Below are 21,266 nucleotides of genomic sequence, written 5' to 3' on the forward strand. Positions count from 1 at the left end.
AGAGAGAGAGAGAGAGAGAGAGAGAGAGGGAGAGAGAGAGAGGCAGACAGACAGTGGCAGGAGGATTATTCTAAATTGTAAGCCATCCTGGGCTACAGAATAAATTTCAAGCTAGCCTAAAATATAGTGTGAGACCCTGTCTCAAAAAGTTCCATTTATACATATATGTATATAGTACTTCTGGATAAACCTAAGGGCTCATGTACTTGCTAAAATGCCATACCACTAAAATCCCGAATCTGGTTTTTTGTTTCATTTTGTTTTTGAGTTAGGTGATAATATATAACCCAAAGGCATACTCATGACCCTCTTGCTTAAGCCTTCCAGATACTTGGATTACATTGGATTACAGGTGTGCACCATCACAGTCACCTCCCCTTATTTTTTTACATTTAGGTTAGGTTAGGGCAATCTTTGAGTATTTGGGTATGATATATATATATATATGTAGTATATACATTTCCTTTGTATAACTTTTTAAAAGACCTACTTATTTATATGCATACACACTGTTGCTATCTTCAGACACACCAGAAAAGGGCATTGGACGGATCCCATTACAGACAGCTCTGAGCCACCATGTGGTTACTGGGAATTGAACTCAGGACTTCTGGAAGAGTGACCAGTCCTCTTAACTGCTGAGCCATCTCTCCAGCCCCACTTTGTATAATTTTTTTAAATATAAAATAAATTGTATGGGAGATACTTCACCTTTTTAGGAATTGGGAAATCATTTTTAGTTTTATCTGAATACATAAGCTATTCTGGTTCTAATTTTAGAAGTCATAAGTTAGCTAATTACCAACTGACATGTACAAACTGACTTGTTGAAACTGAAAAATACAGAAAAAAAAAACAGAAAAGAAGGATTTGAAAAACATTTATAATTTAACCACTGAAGAAGCCACTATTTTTATTTGTGGGCTTTTGCTTATATTAAGATTTTATAAATAAGACACACTTGTTTTTAGAAAAAAATGTTCTTATAGTATAGAAATTGCAATTTACTTTGTGAAACATAGTAATATATGATAAATTCAGTTCCATTTTAGTAAGTAGCCTCTTTTAATCCAGTTTCATACCTATCTTAAATTTTGGTTATAAGCATAGCCTTTAAAGTCTGAGCCATCTCTCTAGCCCTATTTAATACCTATATTAGTATAATGTCTTTAGGTTTTTTATAAGCTCTTGATTAGTTTGTTTTCATAAATAGTAATTTTTCATCTATTTTAAATTGTCTCTTTCATTCTATTGCCATTTTTGCAATAGACTTTACAATTTCTTACTAGTTTCTTTTTATTTTTTGCCATTGGGTTTCTGGTAAATACTCTTTATTAAGTTAAAAAAAATACCAACCATTTCAACCTTACTAAGAGGATTTTTTTAAATCAGCAATAGCTATTATTCCATCAGCCAGTCCTCTTAAACACCGAGGTGATCATATATTGAGTCACTGTATACTGTTTTAATTTGGTTTTGGTTTTTCTTTTTTATTGGATATTTTATTTTTTTATAATACAGATGACATCTCCTTTCCCCATTTCCCCTCCCTAGAACCCCCTATCCTATACCCCCTCTTCCTTTTTGCTTTTATACCATTCTGATTACATGTAAGTATTAAGATCAGTTCTAGGTGGAGGAACTAGCAGTACAATAGATGCAAATAGTCAAGGAACAAGCAAGACAATAAACACAAATAGTCAAGGAACAAGCAAGACAATAAACAGAAATAATCAAAGGAAAAGCAAGGCATTAAACCCAGTTATGTGAACACTCCCATGATCACTGTTTCTAAAGGCTTATCAGGATAACCAAAGTATCTGAGCCTGATTCCCTGCCCTAGCCCAAGGTCATTTTCATGTCTGAAGTCTACTTACTTATTCTAGCCTAAAATTTAGACTCCTGTCTGAAATTGCTTCTTTGTTCTAGCCTAATATTTGGATTCCTGCCTGAGATTACTTCTTTGTTGTAGCCTAAGATTTAGATTCCTACCTGAAATTACTTCTTTGTTCTAGCCTAATGTCAGATTCCTGCCTGAAGCCTACTTCCTTGTCCTTAGTCAATGTCATATTCCTGCCAAGCAGCCCATTTCCTTGTCCTTAGCCCATGTCAGATTCTTACCAAGCAGCCCCAAAGGCTCTCCACCTCTCCCCCTTTGTTATTTGATTAACAAGACTGTGTTGGGAGCCGCCACGAGAGCTGACAAAGTCCGCCATCGCTAGGTGGCGCTGTCGCCCGTAATTCTTCCTAGTACCAAGTAAACTGTGCATGTGCCATGGTTAGTCTGCCAAAGCTAAGCCCATCTCACGGCGTTTGGCGCGCTACGAGTAAGCAGCCAATCAGGGGGTGAATACCCCGCTCTGGGGTATATAGGCAGTGCTTTCCCACGCCTTCTCGTCTTCTTCCACCATCTTGGTTTTGGGGAAATAAACGTGTTCATACGGAAAGATTCTGGCGTGTGTGTGATGTGTGTGTGTGCGCGCGTGTGTGTATGTTTTTTGCCGGCGAGACCACTACACGCGCGCCCCGCACAAGACTGAGCCTGTATTAGGTTGTTCTGACAAGAATGCCTTCCTTACCCATCAGAATATGAATTATCAAAAGCAATGTACTCCTGTCTTAGGTTGGTAAGGCTCTGTGCATCCTTGGCTTGCCAGGCTGTTAAATTAATAACTCTGTCTGGGGGGGTTCCATTATCAGTTTTAAGTCATGTACTTTGGCTGCCAACCTGTTGATGTAGTTAGAGACAAGCTTTAACACGATGGGCAGGAATAAAAGTATTCCCAGGACAAGAAGGACTAGCCTGATCAAGCTATATATTGCCATTCCTGAGGTTTGACCAAAATGGAAATACTGACCTGAGGCCATGGATAATTTTTTCAGCATTATTTGCAGCATCAAAGCTCAACAGAGCAACATTCTTTAAATTCATAATCTCACTATGCAAAGTTAAAACATCCAGAGAGGTGTTAGGATTATGCCAAATATCCTACAGGTGTCTTTAAACTTTTCTTACTGGTTTCTAATGGTTATCATTTACATGCATAATCTCATTCACATGTATATGTTACCTTGTGGCTATATCTATTACTGTTTTTTTTTCTTTCCTAGTACTGCATTTTTAAATTTCTTAATCTTTTCTGAAACATTTATATTATTTTTTGAAATTAAAATACAATTTTATAAATTTCTCCCTTCCCTCCTTCCCTCCTTCCCTCCCTCCCTCCTTCCTTCCTTCCTTCCTTCCTTCCTTCCTTCCTTCCTTCCTTCCTTCCTTTTTTCCTTCCAGCTCTTCCCATGTAACCTCTTGCTCTCTCATATTCATGAATTTTATTTATTTAATTGTTATACACATACCCCTAAAATTTTAAACACAACCTGTTTAGTTTGTATAATTTATTGTGCATAAGATTACAGGGCTAATGGAAATCCTGCAGAAGAAGGGGAGAAAGGATTGTAGGAGCCAGATGGGTCGAGGACACCAAGAAATCACAGGCTATAGAATGAACAAAGCAGGCCCACAGAGACTCAGGTGACAATCAAGGAGTCTGCATGGCTCTGTACTAGGTCTTCTGCATATATGTTCTGACCGTGTAGCTTGGTGTTCTTGTGAGACTCCCAAAAATGGGAATGGAGGGTGTATCTGACTCTTTTGCCTGTATTTGGTACCCTTTTCCTCTTCCTAGGTTGCCTCATCCAGCCTTGATTTGAGGATTTGTACCTAGTCTAATACCATGTTCAGTGGATATCCCTGGTAGCCCTGCTCTGTGTCTGTGTGTGGTGTGTGTGGTGTGTGTGGTGTGTGTGGTGTGTGTGGTGTGTGTGTGTGTGTGTGTGTGTGTGTGTGTTTTCTAAGTGAAACAGAGGAGGAATTGATCTGGGGGGAGTGGAGGGACAGGAAATTGTAGTCAGAATGTAATATATGAGAGAAGAATAAAAGTTAAGGAAAAAGATTTCAAGGCTGACTTTAATATTGATTGGATAACCAGTTTGGGAGTTCTTCCCTGGGGAAGACTATTTCTTCTGCTCTCAGAATTCTTTGGTTGCCTGTAGTTCTTTTTCTAGGGTAGAGGTCCCATGAGATTTCCCCTTCCATGTTAATGTGTCTATTGGTGTCATCCTTGTTCAAGTCTTTAGGCAGCCACATTGAACAGACTTCCTGGGTGAAGTTTCTTTGACATTTCTAGGATATGAAATCTCACAGCAAACTTCCTCTGGCTCTTACAGTCTTTCTGCTCCTAATCCCATGCTTTTACTATGATCCCTGAGCCATATGTGCAGGAGTTGTGTTACAGATGGATCAGTTGTGTCTGGATAGTCAATTGTTCTCTGCAATTTGAATAGTTGGTGTTTTATGTAATGGTCTCTGTCTATTGCGAGGAGGTTTGTTTTTAAAATGAGGAGTTAGAACTATACTCATCTGTGGATTTAAGGATAAATATTTAAAATATAGTTAGGGATTTTGCAAGTTTAATAAGATAGCATCACTTTACTAGCCCTGGATAGTTGACTAGGTTTCCAGTATCAGGCACAATTTCACTTCTGTTGAGTGGGTTTATTTCAATTAGAGAGCTGTTGGTTTACTGCCACATAAGCAGGTGGAGGAGGAGGAGAAGCTGCTGTTTGTCTGGATATTTTTCTTTTAGCTTTCTGTTCATTTATTAGTTTTAGTTTCTTAGGCCTCCTAGTGTGTTTTATAATATCTTTTCTTCTCCTTTTTTTGGCTATCTTAATATAAGAACTAGAAAACCCAACCATTATAACTGAAGCTGAAATTGTGCTTTTAAAATAATTTATTTATTATTTTTTGTGTGTAATGTGAGAAAGCATCTAGACTGACTTCTAACTCAGAATCCTCGTGTCTACTATTTACTTCTTGCCTATTTTGTGCAGTAAGTATGAGTTTGCTTGGTTTGGACACACACAGACTTCTGTTAATTAAACAGAAACAAAAGATATCCAATTGTAAATAAAGAATTGAAATTATGACCTGTGTTCATTTGTGCTGATATGGAAAAAATTCTAATGGTTTCAGATATATTTTTAAAGCCCTTTAGAACTAATAAATTCAGCAAAGCTATAGGACACAAAATCTCATATTTTTATTTCCATACCTTAACAATAAATGATCAAAAATCTAAGTCAACAAAATGCTTTTATATTTAAGCTGTAGAACACAAAATCTCATATTTTCATTTCCATACATTAACAATAAATGATCAAAAATCTAAGTCAACAAAATGCTTTTATATTTCCATCAAAGAGAATAAAGACTATCAGAATAAATATCAAATAGGTAAATAAAACCTCATATGCTAAAAATGGCAGATGTTAATGAAAGAAATTATTTTATTGTCTGTAAAAGTAACTTAAGAACTTAGTGTTTAATGAGTGTAGAGTTTCAGTTTGGAAAGATGAAGTAGTTTTGGAGAGGTGAATAGTGGTGGCATTTATTCTTAAAATATTAAGATGATAAATTTTACACTACACATATGTTGTTGTAATCAAAAACTACTAACAAAGGCCCTTGTGATAGTAAAAGCACTTGTCACTTAAGCCTGATGACTTGAGTTTGATCCTAGAAACTCAAAGTGAGTTCAATCTCAGACCCAAAGGAATGAGCACCAGCTCACAAAAGTTGCCCTGTGACTTCCATGTATGTCATGAGTGTGCCTGCACATATAAAACACACACACACCATATACAATAATAGTTAAGATTTTACTAACAAGAATTCGTGAATAAATCTAGTTTTGATATTAGTCCTAGAGCAAATATGGGAATTATTCAGTAGAACTTGGAATATGGCCAAGGTGTTGAACATTCTCTGGTCTGTTTCTTTACAAGTTGAAGCAACTCTGAAACTGTAATGTTTGTGTGTGTGTGTGTGTGTGTGTGTGTGTGTGTGTGTGTGTGTAGGGGGTGGCTTAATAGGTAAAACCCTTACCTTGTAAGCATGAGGACTTGAATTCTTTGATTTCCTGAATATATTTGAGATTTTCTGGAATGGTATGCATGCTTGTGATCCCAAGAGTGAGGTGGCAGCTCACTGTTAAGCAAGTCTAGCCTAATTGGTGGATTATAGGTCAGTGAGAGACCCAAACTCGAAAGGAGATAACTAGAATTCCTGAGGATGACATCTGAGGGGTTCCACTGGCCTGCATGTATTTGCATGTTCATGAAAAGGTTCATGTTGGTGAAGATAACAAATCAAGTACTTACAAAAATATGTTGTAGTCAAAAACATGTAGTAAGGGTTCCCTCAGTACTGACAAGAAAAAATATTCAAACTATCTTGGAAGAAAACATTTTTAGAACAATATGTGTAGTATTTTTCCCCTCTGATGATAGGAAAAATTCATGTCAGTGAGTAAACAGTTCCCTTATTGTACCTTAAACAATATTTAATGTAGTTTTACATTTGTATATAATATATAGTTATACATGTACATAGTATATTTAACACAGATATGGATTGCAAGATAGATTCTAATTTTAGAAAGCTAAGCTGTAAAAGGAAGACATCTCAAACTGAAGGAAATGAGCTAGCTATGTGTCTCTCTCTATATATATGTACATTGTGTTATCTGTATAGATAAATACTGATTTAATTTATACACTAAGAATTTCCTGATTGTTTCTCAATTCTGTGTCAGGATGCAACAGTAGAATGAAACTCAGTGGACGACCCTACAGGCTCATGGGTGTGCTTGGAACGTCAAAACTTTATGACATTCGCAAAACTATCTTTACTTTCACTCCACAGGTGAGTGGAATAAGCTGCAAAATTCATTGAGATGAATGGAAATAAGAGGGAGAGAGACTGCAAAAGTAAAAGCATTTACTGGATTTGGATTAGTCAGACTTTCACAGGGCCTTGCATATCTTAAATGGCTCAATAAGTGTTTGTTGAATTGAACCAAATTGAACTTGCAGCATAGACCTTTGGCAAGTGACTGTTATTGCCAACAGTGGTCCTGGGTGGTAAATTGTCATGGAGATTTTCTAAATGTTCAGGTCTTTACACAGTTTTTCTTATTTTCAGAAATTAAATGAAGACTGTAGTTATCCTTTATGAGTGAAACACACTGTATTTTATTTAAGTGCTAAATTAAGTGGTTCCTGTGGGGAAGGAGCCCTTTTATTTGCATGGAAAACTTCAGTGTCCTTTAAAGAAAAATATCAGGACTGTTAAGCTGTAATTATACATATTAGTGGCCTGACGTGTGTTAGCTACATAATAATAGATCTAAGTTCTATTGCACATGGGTATGGTAGTACAAATTATTTTCTGGGAAGGAAGCCATGCATGGTGTCACGTGCTTGTAATCCTGGCGCTTAGGAGGGTGAGGCAAGAGACTGGTGTTCAGAGCCAACCTGGGCATCATGGTTAGCAAGGTCATTATGAGCTCTGCAGGAGTATTCTGTCTCACCCAAGAGCTGAAGCCTGAGCTTAGGGTAGAGTATTCTCTAAGCATGCACTAGGACCAGGGGTTTAACTCTAGCACCACAGTGTTTTCTGGAAGGAAACTTTAAATTCCCTATTTGTCATATCTAAAACAGTGCAGCTGAGACAGACACAGACAAAAGATGAAGTGATTCTAGAGTCTATTTCTGACTTTTCTATTTGCTAATGAGATGTGTGTGCTAGTCCATATACTGTCTCTGAGTCTTATTGTTCATATTAGAAGAAAAATGACAAATTGGGAATAGAGGTGCATGCCAGTAACCCAGGACTCAGGAATTCTAGAGCAGGGGGATTATGAATTCAAAACATCTTAGACTACATAATGAGAAACTAGGAAGAAAGGGCCAAGGGAAAGGAGGAGCTGCCTATACTAGGTACTTATAGGATTAGATGAAATTATATATTTGATAAGATGTGTAGGCACTCACTGGACAATGACAGGGGTACTGGAGCCATTACAAGGTCCCCTTCAATTACTGGAAGTCAGGCCTCTATCCCTGCTTTCCCAAGATTAGAATCGCCACATCCCTTCTATACTTACAGAAGGGAGGAGATGTCAGGAGCAGCCCTGCTTACACACTGAAGGCCTAAAATCAGCCATAGGCCTAAAATCAGCAATAGGCCTTTCATACATGTATACTAACACCAAGTCTTGGGTCTCAGTGGAAAAACATTGAAACAGATAAGCTAATATAAGCTAATGTCAACAGGCAGCTTTTGTGGAAATTTATAAGCCTGAGTGGTCATAGACCTTGTAAATAGGTAGCCTTGGCAGACAATACCAGCTTAGATGGGGACAAGCGAGTCATAGGCAGAGTCATGGTGACTTGTCCCCTGAACCTTCACCCAGCCGATACCCGGTTCTGAAGATATCTGTATTCCCCCTGAGCACCCACACTCCAGTGTCATTCCCTTCCCCACATCCTGCCTTTCTGTGTTTATAACCCCTGTGTGAATGAATTACGATTTGAGAAAAAATTAAAAAAAAATAACAAAAAAAAAGATGTGTAGGCACTCACACACTTCAAAATTATCAGAAACTATTGTGCCTACTAGTGGCCATCACGTACTTTGGGAATTATCAGCCATTAAATTTGAGAGCACTGTTTTGTCTGTGACGCATGCCTTATAAATAAATGAACATTGAAAAATATTGTTTGATATTTGTGAGAGCAAAATTTTCTGAATGATCATTTTTCCTTTTCTCAGTTTATAGACCAGCAACAGTTCTACCTGGCTCTGGACAACCAGATGATAGTAGAAATGCTCAGAACAGACCTCTCCTACCTCTGTAGCCGTTGGAGGATGACAGGCCAGCCCACTATCACCTTCCCTGTCTCACACACCATGCTTGGTAAGGGCTGAATGACACAGGGAACCAGTGCACTTTTGAAATAAGTCATGTGTGTAGTTCTTTAGCATCCCCCTGTAGAGCTGCTTCTTACAGCAGTACTCACCAGCTTATCTTTTGTGCCAGACCGTTTTCTAAGCTCTGGACATCATGGGTGATAGGCAGGTACAGCTTCTGCTCTATTTAAGCTTATGTTTTAGGTGTTGAAGACAGTAAGTATGAAACAAATGGATACCTAACAATATTTCAAGTGGCTTGAGAGCCATAATCTAAAAATGGAGCAGAGAATAGCGTTCGATAATGATTTCTAAGGCACCTTTCCAAAACCTGTATTCTATAACTCTTTTTAAAGACAGTACCAGTGCAGCTACATCTATTTTATCCCCGTGGACCATCAAGATTTATAAGGAAGTTCCCAAGCTGCCAAGTTCTCCTCCTGAAGCTTGTCTTAGTGAAACAGGAAGATCTAGCATGGAGAAAGTTTACAGGGGCAGGGAGAGGTGCTTCCTCATGAGGAAAGACTTTCTTGTTCTGAGTTCCTGCAGGATTAAAAGACTGAGGCTGCTTTTTTCTTTCTGTGTCTCTGCTGTTGCTTCCAAAGATCTGTGTGTACTGCCAAAGTGCATAAAATTCCTTTTCATTAAAAAGAACCCTTTATCATGAATCATTTGAAATCCAGACAGACTGGGAAGAATTTTGGTCGCATCTGAAAAGGGCTTCAAAATAACAAGAGCTGAGAAAGTAGGGTAGTCTTTGTTCTTTTTTGTCTCTTTTCATTATCTGAGATGATTACAAAACAAGTGTCCATTTAATAACTAATGTATTCTCACAATTGTCTTCAAATAGTATACAATCTAATTTAGGAGGCAAAGTTAATAGGTAATGGTAATAACAACAATGAAGACAAATTCAAGACAGTAAATTAGGAAGTACTGAAGTACTAAAAGGTATCAGGGTGCCAAAGAAAAATTGTCAGCTGATGTGAGACTTAAGCTTTTAGAATTGCTTTTGGTTTTTCTTTTTAACAAGATTTTATTTTAATGCATGTGAGTGTACATACAAGGGCGTGTGTCCATAGAGAGCAAAAGAGGCATTTAATTTAGCCAATTCAAGGCAAATTAAAGTATAATTTAATACTGATCTCACAGGAGGAGGTCAGGGAAGTTGCCATGCAGACAGGGAAACAGAAAAGGGGGTGGGGTGCAGAGAGAGAAATTGCACCAGCACAGAGAAAGGAGAAGTACAGATAGAGGCCAAAATGTCTGAAGTATATAATGAAGACCCGAACCCCTGGGTGGGAAAGTTCAGGGTAGAGGGCAGGGTATGCCAGCCAGGCCTTGTAACAGGTAGGGACTAAGGGATTCTGGAAGAACCTGAAGGCCAGGTCCACTTTGGTAAATATGCCCCTCAGCCCCTTCTCCTGAGTCTGAAATCCAACAAGTATCAGATCTCTTGTGAAGCATCTGATGTGATTGTTGGGAACACAACCTGGGTCCTCCATAACAGCAACAAATCCTTTTAATTACTGAGTCGTCTCTCCTGCCCATGGGTGGTTATTGTTCTTGTTTGTGAAACAAGGTTTCTCTGTGTAGCCCTCATTGTCCTGAAACTCTGTAGACCAGGCTGGCCTCAAACTCGGAGATCTGCCAGCCTCTGCCTCTAAAGAGCTGGGATGAAAGGTGTGAACCACCACCACCATGAAATTGTTAATCTTCACATAGGAGGAGGAAAGAAGAATGAGATCTTAACTGGGTTGGGGGCTATCTTGAGTGAGGCCTGGAGAGAGGAATGAGCCTGTGTGTGAGGCTGGTGAAGAGGCCAACTTGAACATATTAGAGTACTGTGATGAACAAAACTGGCAAAGTAAGGTAGGTTTAGATTATGAAAACTTATACATTGAAAATCAGCAGAGACATTTAAAACAAGTTACATTAGGAGTTACATAGATGTTGAAACTTTCAAAAGTTTCTGAGTCAGGAGTGATGTAGGGAAGCCTTAACGATTAAGGTCACAGTCTACCTTGTCCAATGCTTCTCTGAGCTCTGTACAAAATGGAGGATTTCCTTTATCTGATGGACTTCCCCTTCTCTGACCTTGTCTGACCTGAAGTCCCCCACACTGTCTCCCTACACAATGTCATGTAGCCTTGGTGAGAGTATGGGTTCAGCTTCCTTTCTCTCAGTAAGAACCTGTCCAGCAAGCACCTGGAATTCTTATAATGCCTCTCCTTAGGGTACTGAGGCATTCTTCAGTACCCTAAACTCTAGCTAATGAGACTTACTCACCTTGGAAATCCCTACCCCCTTCCTAAAAATAAAACCAAAACCAACCAACCAAAAGCCTAGATATAGCCCTTGATGTACTCCAGATACAGTTGAGCTGCCTCATTAAAGCTGATTGTACTCATGGCTGGTGGCCAACAAGCCCTGGGGAGAAGGGAGGACTACAGAGTGACATGAAGGTTGTACTTAGGGGATATTAGTTGTTGACGGTAGTTCTGTCATCATAGTAGACTGACATCAAGCAAGCTAGTGAACGTGTGAGAAGAGGAGATACTATTCTGTACTGGTGGTATTGAAAGTTGAAGAAAGATGATACAAAGCCATTTTGTTTTGTTCTATTTGATGTTTCCCTTTTTTTTCTTTTGCTCTTTCATTCTTTTGACACAGAATGGCCCATGCTGCCTAGAATCTCACCAAGCTGGTTTGAACTCATAGCAGTCTTCTTGCTTTAGCCTCCCAAATGCTGAGATTACAGGCATTTGCCACTATATCAAACTATTTTATCTATGTATTTATTCTTGTTTTGTTTATTTTATGTATGAATATATATATGTAGTGTGTGTGTGCGTGTGTGTGCAAGTGGCTCTTGTGTGGAAGTCAGAGGACAGTTTGCAGAAGTTGGTCCTCTCCCTCTGTGATGTGGGTTCCAGGGATCAAACTCAGGTCATCAGTCTTGGCAGCAAGCGCTTTTATCCATTATGCCATCTTTCTGAACCAGTTTGATTTCTGAGACTGGGTCTTATATAGTATAAGCTGTCTTCAAACTTGATAGATAGCAAAGATTGGCTTTAAACTGCTGATCTTCCTACATCTGCCTCTTAAGTACTGAGATTACAAATGTGCATCACTATGCCTGGCTTGTATTGGGTTTTGTTATTTTGTTTTGTGTTTTGAAGCAAAGTCTCACAATATGCCCAGGCTATTGTGCAACTCATTATATAAATAAGCTTGGCCTTGAACTCATGGTCTTCCTGCTTCTGCATCCTGAGTGCTGCTAGAAAGGATAAATTGGAAAAGGCAAATCACAAGACTATCATCAGTTTCATATAAAACAGGTAATTAGAACCCTTTTAGAGGATTGTAAATGTGTATATACACATACACACATATGTTTGCATACACCAAGGCTCATTATGAGTGATACCGTCTATGAGATACTTATCATAATGATAATCCCAATGCAAGGAGATTGGACACTGACCCAAATCATCATGGCCAAATTAATTAAAGCAAGCAATTAATTAAAGCAAGCTTTTTTTATTCATGTGCATGTGCTGCCTCCCCCTAAAGTGTAGTTTAAGAGGTCAGCCATGGACATGGGCAAGGTAAGAGTTTTTATCAGGGCTAGGGGTTTTCCAAATGGGGGTTTTTGCAGATAATAGGTGGAATTACAGGAACAGCATAACAAGGTGGCCATAAAAGCCTTTGAAACAAAGGTAAGGGTGCAAGATGATCATAACAACTTTTTGAAAGAAAGACATGGTTGCAGTTTCCTGAAACAGGCAATACAGAACCATTTGTAGTTAAGATTACAGGTGGGTGGCCATAGTCCAATCCTTGAGAAACAAAGTTTTTATCATAAACAGGAAGTAACCTAATTTGCCTTTAATATAAGATAGCTTTCAAGCCTAAGATGGAGGTGGGTTGGTTCATCAATAGTATATGTCATAAACATTTGATAAATAGTGCTGGGTACTTGTGATAAACAAGATAATGCCTTTGAAGAACTTAATCTTTGCCATTTGTCCATTCTGCAGTGATGTTGATTCTCACATTAATCACTGAAGCACAGGGCACTACCTGTACAATGCTGGTTTGAAAGAATTGAAATATTTCCCCTAGTTCTAAGATAAAATGACAAATAATTGGTTTTTTTTAATCTTTCCTTTTAAAGATGAAGATGGAACCAGCTTGAATTCAAGTATCCTGGCAGCACTCCGAAAAATGCAGGATGGCTATTTTGGTGGGGCCAGGTAAGTGACATATACCCCGAACCAGGGGAGATGGAGCTCAAGAAACTGTCAGTAATCCTTGAGCCCTGCTTATAATATGAGAAAGTTAAATTTAGATCCAAATCGATGCTGCAACAACACATACGGTTATAAGAATTCACTGTGGTCTTTCCCAAGACATCATTTCAGAAGGCATTTGAGATGGGTTAATCATTATGAATGATATGATTTCAGTTTTAGTGCTGTTCACCAAGTGTCTTCATATCCTTTTCTTAAAAATTTTTTGAGTGCCGGGCAGTGGTGGCGCATGCCTTTAATCCCATCACTTGTGTTTCTATCACTTTGTGAACATCTAGAATTGGAATTCTTGTATATAAAAATTATCTTATTTTGTGGTTTATGAATTAGATATGTATTCTTTGGATTCTTATTTTGTTCAACATATCGTGACCCATTCCTATCATTATTTCTTTCATTTTTCAAATTATCCCACGTCTAGCCATTGGTAGCCCCTTTAAACTGGTTTTAAATTAATGCCACTAGGCAGATCTCTGAGTTCAAAGCCAGCCTGGTCTATAGAGTGAGTTCCAGGATAGCCAGAGCCATACAGAGAAACCCTGTGTCAAAAACACACAACAAAAAAAAGTTGTACTACTAACTTCATTTGGAGTTTTCTAATTGGCTTATTAAGTAGAAACTGATATGGTTCAACTTAATTTATTACAATGTATACAATTTTCAGATACTGTCTCTTATGTCCAAAATGGTCCTATGATGGTATTTTTAAATTTTTTTGAGATTTCTTTTTATTTTTATTCTGGGTGTATGGGAGTTTGTGCATGCCTGGTGCCTACAGAGTCCAGCAAGCAGTATCAGATCCGTTCAAATTGGAGTTAGAGACAGTTCTAAGCCACCATGTGGTTGCTGGGAATTGAACCCAGGTCCTTTGGAAGAGCAGTCAGTGCTCTTAAATGATGTTACAGATTTGTGTAAGTTATCCTCATTCTCTATCTACATCTCTAATAGGTAATACAGTTTTTTTAAAGCAGGCATTCAACATAGTGTACAATAATGGAAGAGCATAGAACTAATCTGTTGGAGGACAGTAAACTCTAATTAGTGGCCTTTCTTTTAAAATCTCCCACACATGCTTAAAATATGCTTAGCATTCCTTTATTGACAAGTGTGGCTTATTTGATCATCTGTTTAATTTTTGGAATTGGGCAAAGGGTTTTGTTCATGCTAGGCATGTACTTTACTAATTGAGCTATACTCCTAAAATTGTGTTACTTTAAAAAAGATATTCTCTAAATTTCTGTTTTCTGTGTACCCTGTAATTGTAAGGATCCAAACAGGTAAATTGTCAGAGTTTTTGACAACATCTTGCTGCACACACTTAAGCTTCATGGACCCTGGACCTGAGGGTAAGCTGTACAGTGAAGATTATGATGAAGACTATGATGATGAGCTGGATTCTGGCAACTGGATGGATAGCTATGATTCAACAAGTAATGGTAAGGATGCTTTAAACAGTGCTGGATGGCCGGACAGTAAGACAAACGATTCTGTAGCTTCGTTGTTAAAAACTCAGGCTCCCAGCAATCTCATGCTGTGTCATCCTCATTCTTTAATATATCTACATTTCTACTGTTGTTTGGCTTCATCTTTCTTCCCTCAACTTCTCTTTGGTTTCCAGTCTAATAACTGTGGTGACTGACTATGGAGTATAGGGTTAGACTATGCCTTACTAAGATTAGGGAGGATTTTTTTTTGAGCATTTGAAGTATCTGGTGATTTGAAATGGAAAAACACAATGGTGAGTAAAAACTATTAAATCAGTTGTGTAGTTGAAAATGTCATATATACATACATACATCTTTTGTATATTATATGCATATGTATATATTTTGGCATTGAGAATAAATATGAAATTTGATTAGAATTATGTTTAAAGTTTCTCATAATTCAAGGTATTATATTTTATGTGTCATTAGAGGCATATATTGATATTTGTGAGGTCTGTATACCTTGAAAAAAGCCTATTCAGGAATGCTTGTTGCTTTATATGACAAACTAGACAAATAATGTGTATTTAATAAATGCTAAAGATATGATGCCATGAGAAAGCACTCTGATAGCATGGATTTAAAATGACTGAGAAGCACTGACCTATGCAAGACAAGAATTACATTGTTTGAATCCCAGAAGAGAATGGTCAGTAAGAGAATGGTTCTTCTAACTATCTAAATTTTGGTGGACCTGTTTTTGTTGTCTGGGTATTTGAATGTTAGCATCTATCTTAAGATACTAACAAGCATAATCTCATCTATAATAAAAGCCAACACATTAGAAGTACTAAATACTACTTTTTTTTAAATTTGGGCTCAACATTTACTATATATTCCTCTTTGTTTGCTTAGTGTTTCTTTTTTCATAAACCATTTTAAAAATTAAATGGAACTGATATCCCTTTACTCAAGTATTTGGATTATATTCAAGGTTAAGATACCTGTCATTGGGATGTCATTGAATATGAGTTCCAGTCGTGCAGCTCTGCTAGTTCCCATTAGTCACATCAGATCACTGAGGGACTTCTGGAGAGGTCACTGAAGATTGTCCAGAAGCAGATGATGCATGACTTTGGCAGTGATCCCAGCACTGTGCTTCTCTACTTGTAACATTACAAATATTCATAAAGTATGACGTTTTCATTATCTGTATTCAAAGATGATTCTAAGTATGTCCAGCCTTTGGACATAGTGACATGATGTCATCATCTGCAAAGTTCATGCTCAAGAATTATGCAATAGAGTTACTGAAAAAAAAAACCCTTCATGTTTTGAGTAAGTTCATGATTTTATACCAGGCCTTATTCATAGGTTTCCTTGGTCTCATGTGGTGCAGAAGCCGTAGGGCTGGAGATCCTTATAAGATGTATATCTATAAGAGAGTGAGTCCAAGAGAATACAGAACATATATACTTTCTATAACAATCCTCAGTGCCTGGGACACTGCCTATTCCATAGTAACAACACATATTTGATAAATAAATAAATAAATAAATAAATATTGACTAAATATTTGTGGTTGAGAGTGCTATCTTCACCAATGGCATATAAAGATTCTTTTTTGCTAGTGGTTAGAACTAGTGTTTGTACACTCTGTTTACAACTAACTCAGTATTTGGTGGAAGATTTTTGCCCTTTCCCAGCCTTTCTTCACAAAAGTCTCTTCTACTAGTGGGACTTGAAGAGACCTGTCCTGCTCCTTCTCCACTGTTGTCCCCCTTCTGCCACCACTGTTGTCACACAGAAATAATGAAATACTTGCTCTGCTTGTTCTGGAACAAACTCATACTGCTTTTAGCTTTCGGTAACTTTACCTGTGTCTCAGGAAAATTGAAGAGCAGGTGGGTCCTGGTAAATGGCCGTAACCTCTAAATCTTATTCTATGAGGTTGTATAATGATCACATCTCTGTTTTCCTCCATGAGCTAAGAACAGCCTACTTCTGACAGTGTTTTAGGTACAAGAGTCAGTCATTCTGACTGCTGGGATAGATTTTGAAATAACTAAAATGTTCATTTTTGTCTCTTCCCCTTTCCCAACTAACCTTGCAGCTCGCTGTGGTGATGAAGTTGCCCGTTATTTAGACCGCCTTTTGGCACACACTGTTCCCCATCCTAAACTAGCTCCTACCTCACGGAAGGGAGGGCTAGATCGGTTCCGAGCTGCTGTGCAAACAACTTGCGACTTAATGTCCTTGGTGGCCAAGGCCAAGGAGCTGCATATACAGAGTGAGTAATGCCATTAGCCCCTAGTGTCAGACACAAGGTGGCATGAAGCCCAAGATGGGGACAGGACATTGATTACATCATAAGCAGGAAGTTGAGTTTGTTCCTGGCTTCTTGGGCAGCACGTAGAATTTTGTAGGAACTCAGATACTTGTGCAATCAAGGAATTACATATAGTCTTGATATGGATATTGTCATGTAATCTGGTGTAACCAGGAAAACAGCAAGACACAGGACAAAAGAGCATATTAAATTTTAATATAGAAGTAAGATGTGGAGGAAGAGCTTTCTCATTTGGAAACATTACTTCTTTGAAGGTAATTTTGTTTAAAGAGAAAGCACCATCAGAATACTACAAATCAGAAGAGACAGACACAGAGACTGACTCTCTTTAAGCTACAATTAGTTCTCCCAGTTCTCCCTTTATGCCAACTATAATTGTACACTAGGCATGCAGATCTCAAATAGAATAGTCATTCTTCACAGTATCGCCACAGTCCTCTCCATAACCGGTACCTTCCTTTAGTAGTGTTTTCAGAGGAGACACCTTCTGTATATTTGAATGATAGCTATGGTTCCTAAGACTGTTCAGTATTTCTATGGTCGCTACATGTGGAGGTAGAGAAGGGCTCCTTGGCCACAGCTACATGACTTGAATGTTACATTATACAAAGATGAGAATGATTGAGATGCATGCTCTTGCTACCTAAATCTTCATTGACCATTACTAACCAGATACTAAATGTGAGCACAAGGGTATCGTTTAACATTGAGACTAGGGAAAAGCTTAGTATACCTCCCTATAGAGAGGGTTTATTAAAGCAAGGACATGAACTTAAGTTCATTAAGTTGCATTTATCATTTGTGAATCAGGAAACCAGAATTTAATTTCCAGAACTGTTTATTTACTTGTTTGGCTAGTTATTTGAGTTCTGAGTAGTCTCTCTGTATAAAATAGTGAAAATGGCGTGCAGGTCTCTCCTTGGAGGTTATGGTAAGTATTTTAACTATGTAAGTTAAACATCTTAGCAACATCTCAAAGTTGATCAGCCACTATATGTTTTTGATTCCCTAGATAGATTCATCCAGTTCCAACCTCTACAAATCAAATATTAGCCTAGGAAAGCCCAGAAAAAGTCAAAGTAACAGTTCTTTCTCTTTGTGTTTTATTATATGACACTATCAGCAAATCTTTTTGATAGTGATCATATTAGTAAACATAATATCTCGTGTCTAGTTGATGGCACAATTACAGAAAATTCTTTCAAAAACATAGAAATATTCATTGATTATTTTAAAAATTATCTAATATCCTACATTTCTTTTTAATGAAGTCAGTGAAGGAAAATGTTATCATTTTTCTTCTGTAAAGAAATGACCCATATGTTACCTTCTTGCTGTGGTCAACGATGGATTTTATTAATTTCCTACTCATCTTAACTTTTCCCACAAATGTCAACTTCTTGCAGATGTTCACATGTATCTTCCTACAAAGTTATTTCAGCCTCCTCGCCCTTCACTCAACTTACTTGACTCACCGTCTCCACAAGATAGTCAGGTAACTGAGCACATATTTCTGTAAGCTTTTTGTACAAGTCTGTCATTTTTAATGGAAGTAATAAAACTAGCCAGTATGATTTCTGGTGTTAAACAAAACACTATCAAGTGAAATGCATGTCTTGTAAAGGTTATTCTTCAAATAGTAAAGGATTTTTTTTGTTAGACTTTGAGAAAACTACTTAGCTCTATCATAGGGCTTGTTGGTTTTATTGTTTTGGCCTTGTTTTTCATCAACAGTTTTAGAAAAAAATTGAGGCAGAGTCACAGGTAACCCAGACTGGCCTCAAAGTTACTATGTAGTTGAGGATGGCCTGGAATCCTGATCTGATTGCCTCAGCCTTCCAAATGCTAGGGTTACATGTGTGCACCAGCACATCTGGGGAACATTTAGAAAATTCTTATAGGAAAGGTTTCAAGGTGGAAAGATAACTCATTCTAGGGCATCATCTACTTAAGCTCTGTTAACTTTGTTTCTTTTCATCATGCTTACTCCAAAGGTTCCTTCTGTTCGAGTAGAAGTACATCTTCCTAGGGACCAGTCTGGGGAAGTGGACTTCCAGTCATTGGTTTCACAGTTGAAGGAGACCTCAAGCTTACAGGAGCAAGCTGATATACTCTATATGCTGTATACAATGAAGTAAGTGATGGATGTTATCGCTATACTTTAAGGTACATATTGTGAGGAAGTATAACATGTTACTCAGCTGTCTATACTATAACAAATCCCTGGAGTAATTAGCTTAATAAAAGAGAATGTTTATTTAAATCTCCATTGCTTATTTTAGTATTTATATTTTTAAATTATTTTATGTGTATGAGTGTTTTGCTTGCATGTATGTCTATGCACTCTGAGGCCAGAAGAGAGTGCGAAATCTCCTGTAACTGAAGTTATAGATGGTTATGAGCCACCGTATTGGTGCTGAGAACTGAACCCTGGTCCTCTGGAAGAACAGCCAAATGCTTGTACCTGCTGAGCAAACTCTCTAGCCTAACTTGTCTTCATTTTACTGTTTTTTCTTCTGTTTCAAACTCATCTTTAACCTAGTTCAGAAAACTCTTTTGTTGTTGGTAAGGAGAATACAACAAAGAATTGAACAGTTTGTATCTTCTTCTACTGAATGATCAGATTTCTACTCATGTTTAATATAGTTTTATACTATGGTAGACACATAGCTCTCCTGAATTATTTAGTATCCAATGGTAAAGAGTATAAAAATCCTCTAATTATTGATTATTTTAACTATATAAAATTGACTTTTTTCATATGAAAAAAAGAAAAAATAGGTTTTATTTTGGCTTATAATTTGGGGGGTTTCATTCCATGATTGGCTGGCCCTATTGCTTTGGGGTCTGTGATGAGGTACCAGATCATGGCAGCAGCATAGGCTAACCCAGTCACCTACTAACTGGGTTACAAGAGAGAGAAAGTAATAAAACAATGTCCTAGTATCTCCTGCCTAATGAGTCAAGAGTTTAATCACTGAGTTGTAATTCAGAGTCAGCAGAGACCACATGGGGAATTGAAAATGAGTGACCCTTTCCCTCTCTAGGGTGGTATAGGAAAAAACCTCTTGGGAGCTTCACCCTCTTTCAACAGTGATAGGACATTCCTATTGCATATCAAAGCAAGCTGAATAGGGAAGCCACACTTCAGTTCCAGAAAGCAGTAATAGGGCAACATCCCCTTTCCTCTAGTGGTACATTATCAGAAAAGGCCTGCTGGAATAGGGTTAATAAGTTCCACATTATTCTAACAAATTGGCCCCAAGTGTCCAGGATACCAGTGAAAATTGATTGTCACACCAAGAACCAGGAATTCCCCAACTCGGACTTGCAAAGGGAATTGATAGAGGCAGCAGAGAGAAGGCAGATGCTAGGATTAAACAAGAAAGCTTGTAGAAGAACTACCAAAATGCTTCAACAAAGAATTATAAATACCCCAGAGACAAATGAAAAAATACAGTGTCTCAGTTAGGAGGTAGAAAGCACAGAAGAATCCTAAATGGAAAATCTAAAACTTAAAAATACAGTAAGCAAACTGAAACAGTGGAATGTAAAGCATTGAACTTGAACAGAGAACTCTGGAAATTACCCAACCTAAGGGACACACTTAGACCACAAGAGTAAATAGGTCCTCAAGGGCATGTAGGAGTGTAAAGCCTGGCCACAATGCTGTTACCATTTAAAATATTAAAATTATTCTTTAATATCATCAGTGTCCAAAACCATCTCTGATTATCCAATAATGTTTTGTTGCAGATGATTTGTTGAATTCCAGATATAATTCAAATCCACACATTGCACTTGGTTACTCTATTCCTCTAAGTGCTGTCTGTCTGTCTGTCTGTCTGTCTATCTATCTATCTATCTATCTATCTATCTATCTATCTATCTATCGGTTTTTCAAAGCTCAGTTTCTCTGTGTAGCCCTAGCTGTCCTGGAACTTGCTTTGTAGACCAGGTTAGCTTCTAACTCAGAGATCCATCTGCCTCTGCCTACCAATTGTTGAGATTAAAAGTGTGCACCACCGCCACCTGACTCTAAGTGCTTTTTTAAATATGTGTATTGGTTCTTTCTAGTTTTGGTTTGTCCTAGAGTGTTCACATTCTTCATTTTGCTGAGCACATCCTTCTGAAGCTATTTAAACATGTTCCACTTTCCTTTCTATTGCCTATAAATTGATAGTTATCGCTACAGATTTGATGAATTTGGACTCATTTTTTCAAGCAAGACAGATTCAGAGGTGGTTATATCATTCCAGAAAAACCTGTGATGTATAGCTGCTACTTTTTCCCTAATGTGGAGACTCAACCCCCACCCCAAGCTTTGTACATACTAGGCAAGTGCTATACTATGATCA

At 37.8% G+C, this 21,266-nt stretch overlaps 1 protein-coding gene across 2 annotated transcripts in view; it reads left to right on the top strand.

The window, feature by feature from the left end:
• The window catches only part of Phka1 (phosphorylase kinase regulatory subunit alpha 1), a 98,360-nt gene that overhangs the window by 46,664 nt on the left and 30,430 nt on the right, over positions 1-21,266 (top strand). For both annotated transcript variants that reach the window (XM_028775792.1, XM_028775794.1), the window contains exons 15-21: positions 6,657-6,766; positions 8,678-8,822; positions 12,996-13,074; positions 14,398-14,567; positions 16,672-16,848; positions 18,315-18,403; positions 18,903-19,042. In XM_028775792.1, coding sequence (XP_028631625.1) covers positions 6,657-6,766; positions 8,678-8,822; positions 12,996-13,074; positions 14,398-14,567; positions 16,672-16,848; positions 18,315-18,403; positions 18,903-19,042 — 910 coding nt within the window. The remainder of the gene's footprint in view (positions 1-6,656; positions 6,767-8,677; positions 8,823-12,995; positions 13,075-14,397; positions 14,568-16,671; positions 16,849-18,314; positions 18,404-18,902; positions 19,043-21,266) is intronic.

This window comes from Grammomys surdaster, unplaced genomic scaffold (assembly GCF_004785775.1).
Source record: "Grammomys surdaster isolate TR1022 unplaced genomic scaffold, NIH_TR_1.0 260, whole genome shotgun sequence".
NCBI lineage: Eukaryota > Metazoa > Chordata > Mammalia > Rodentia > Muridae > Grammomys > Grammomys surdaster.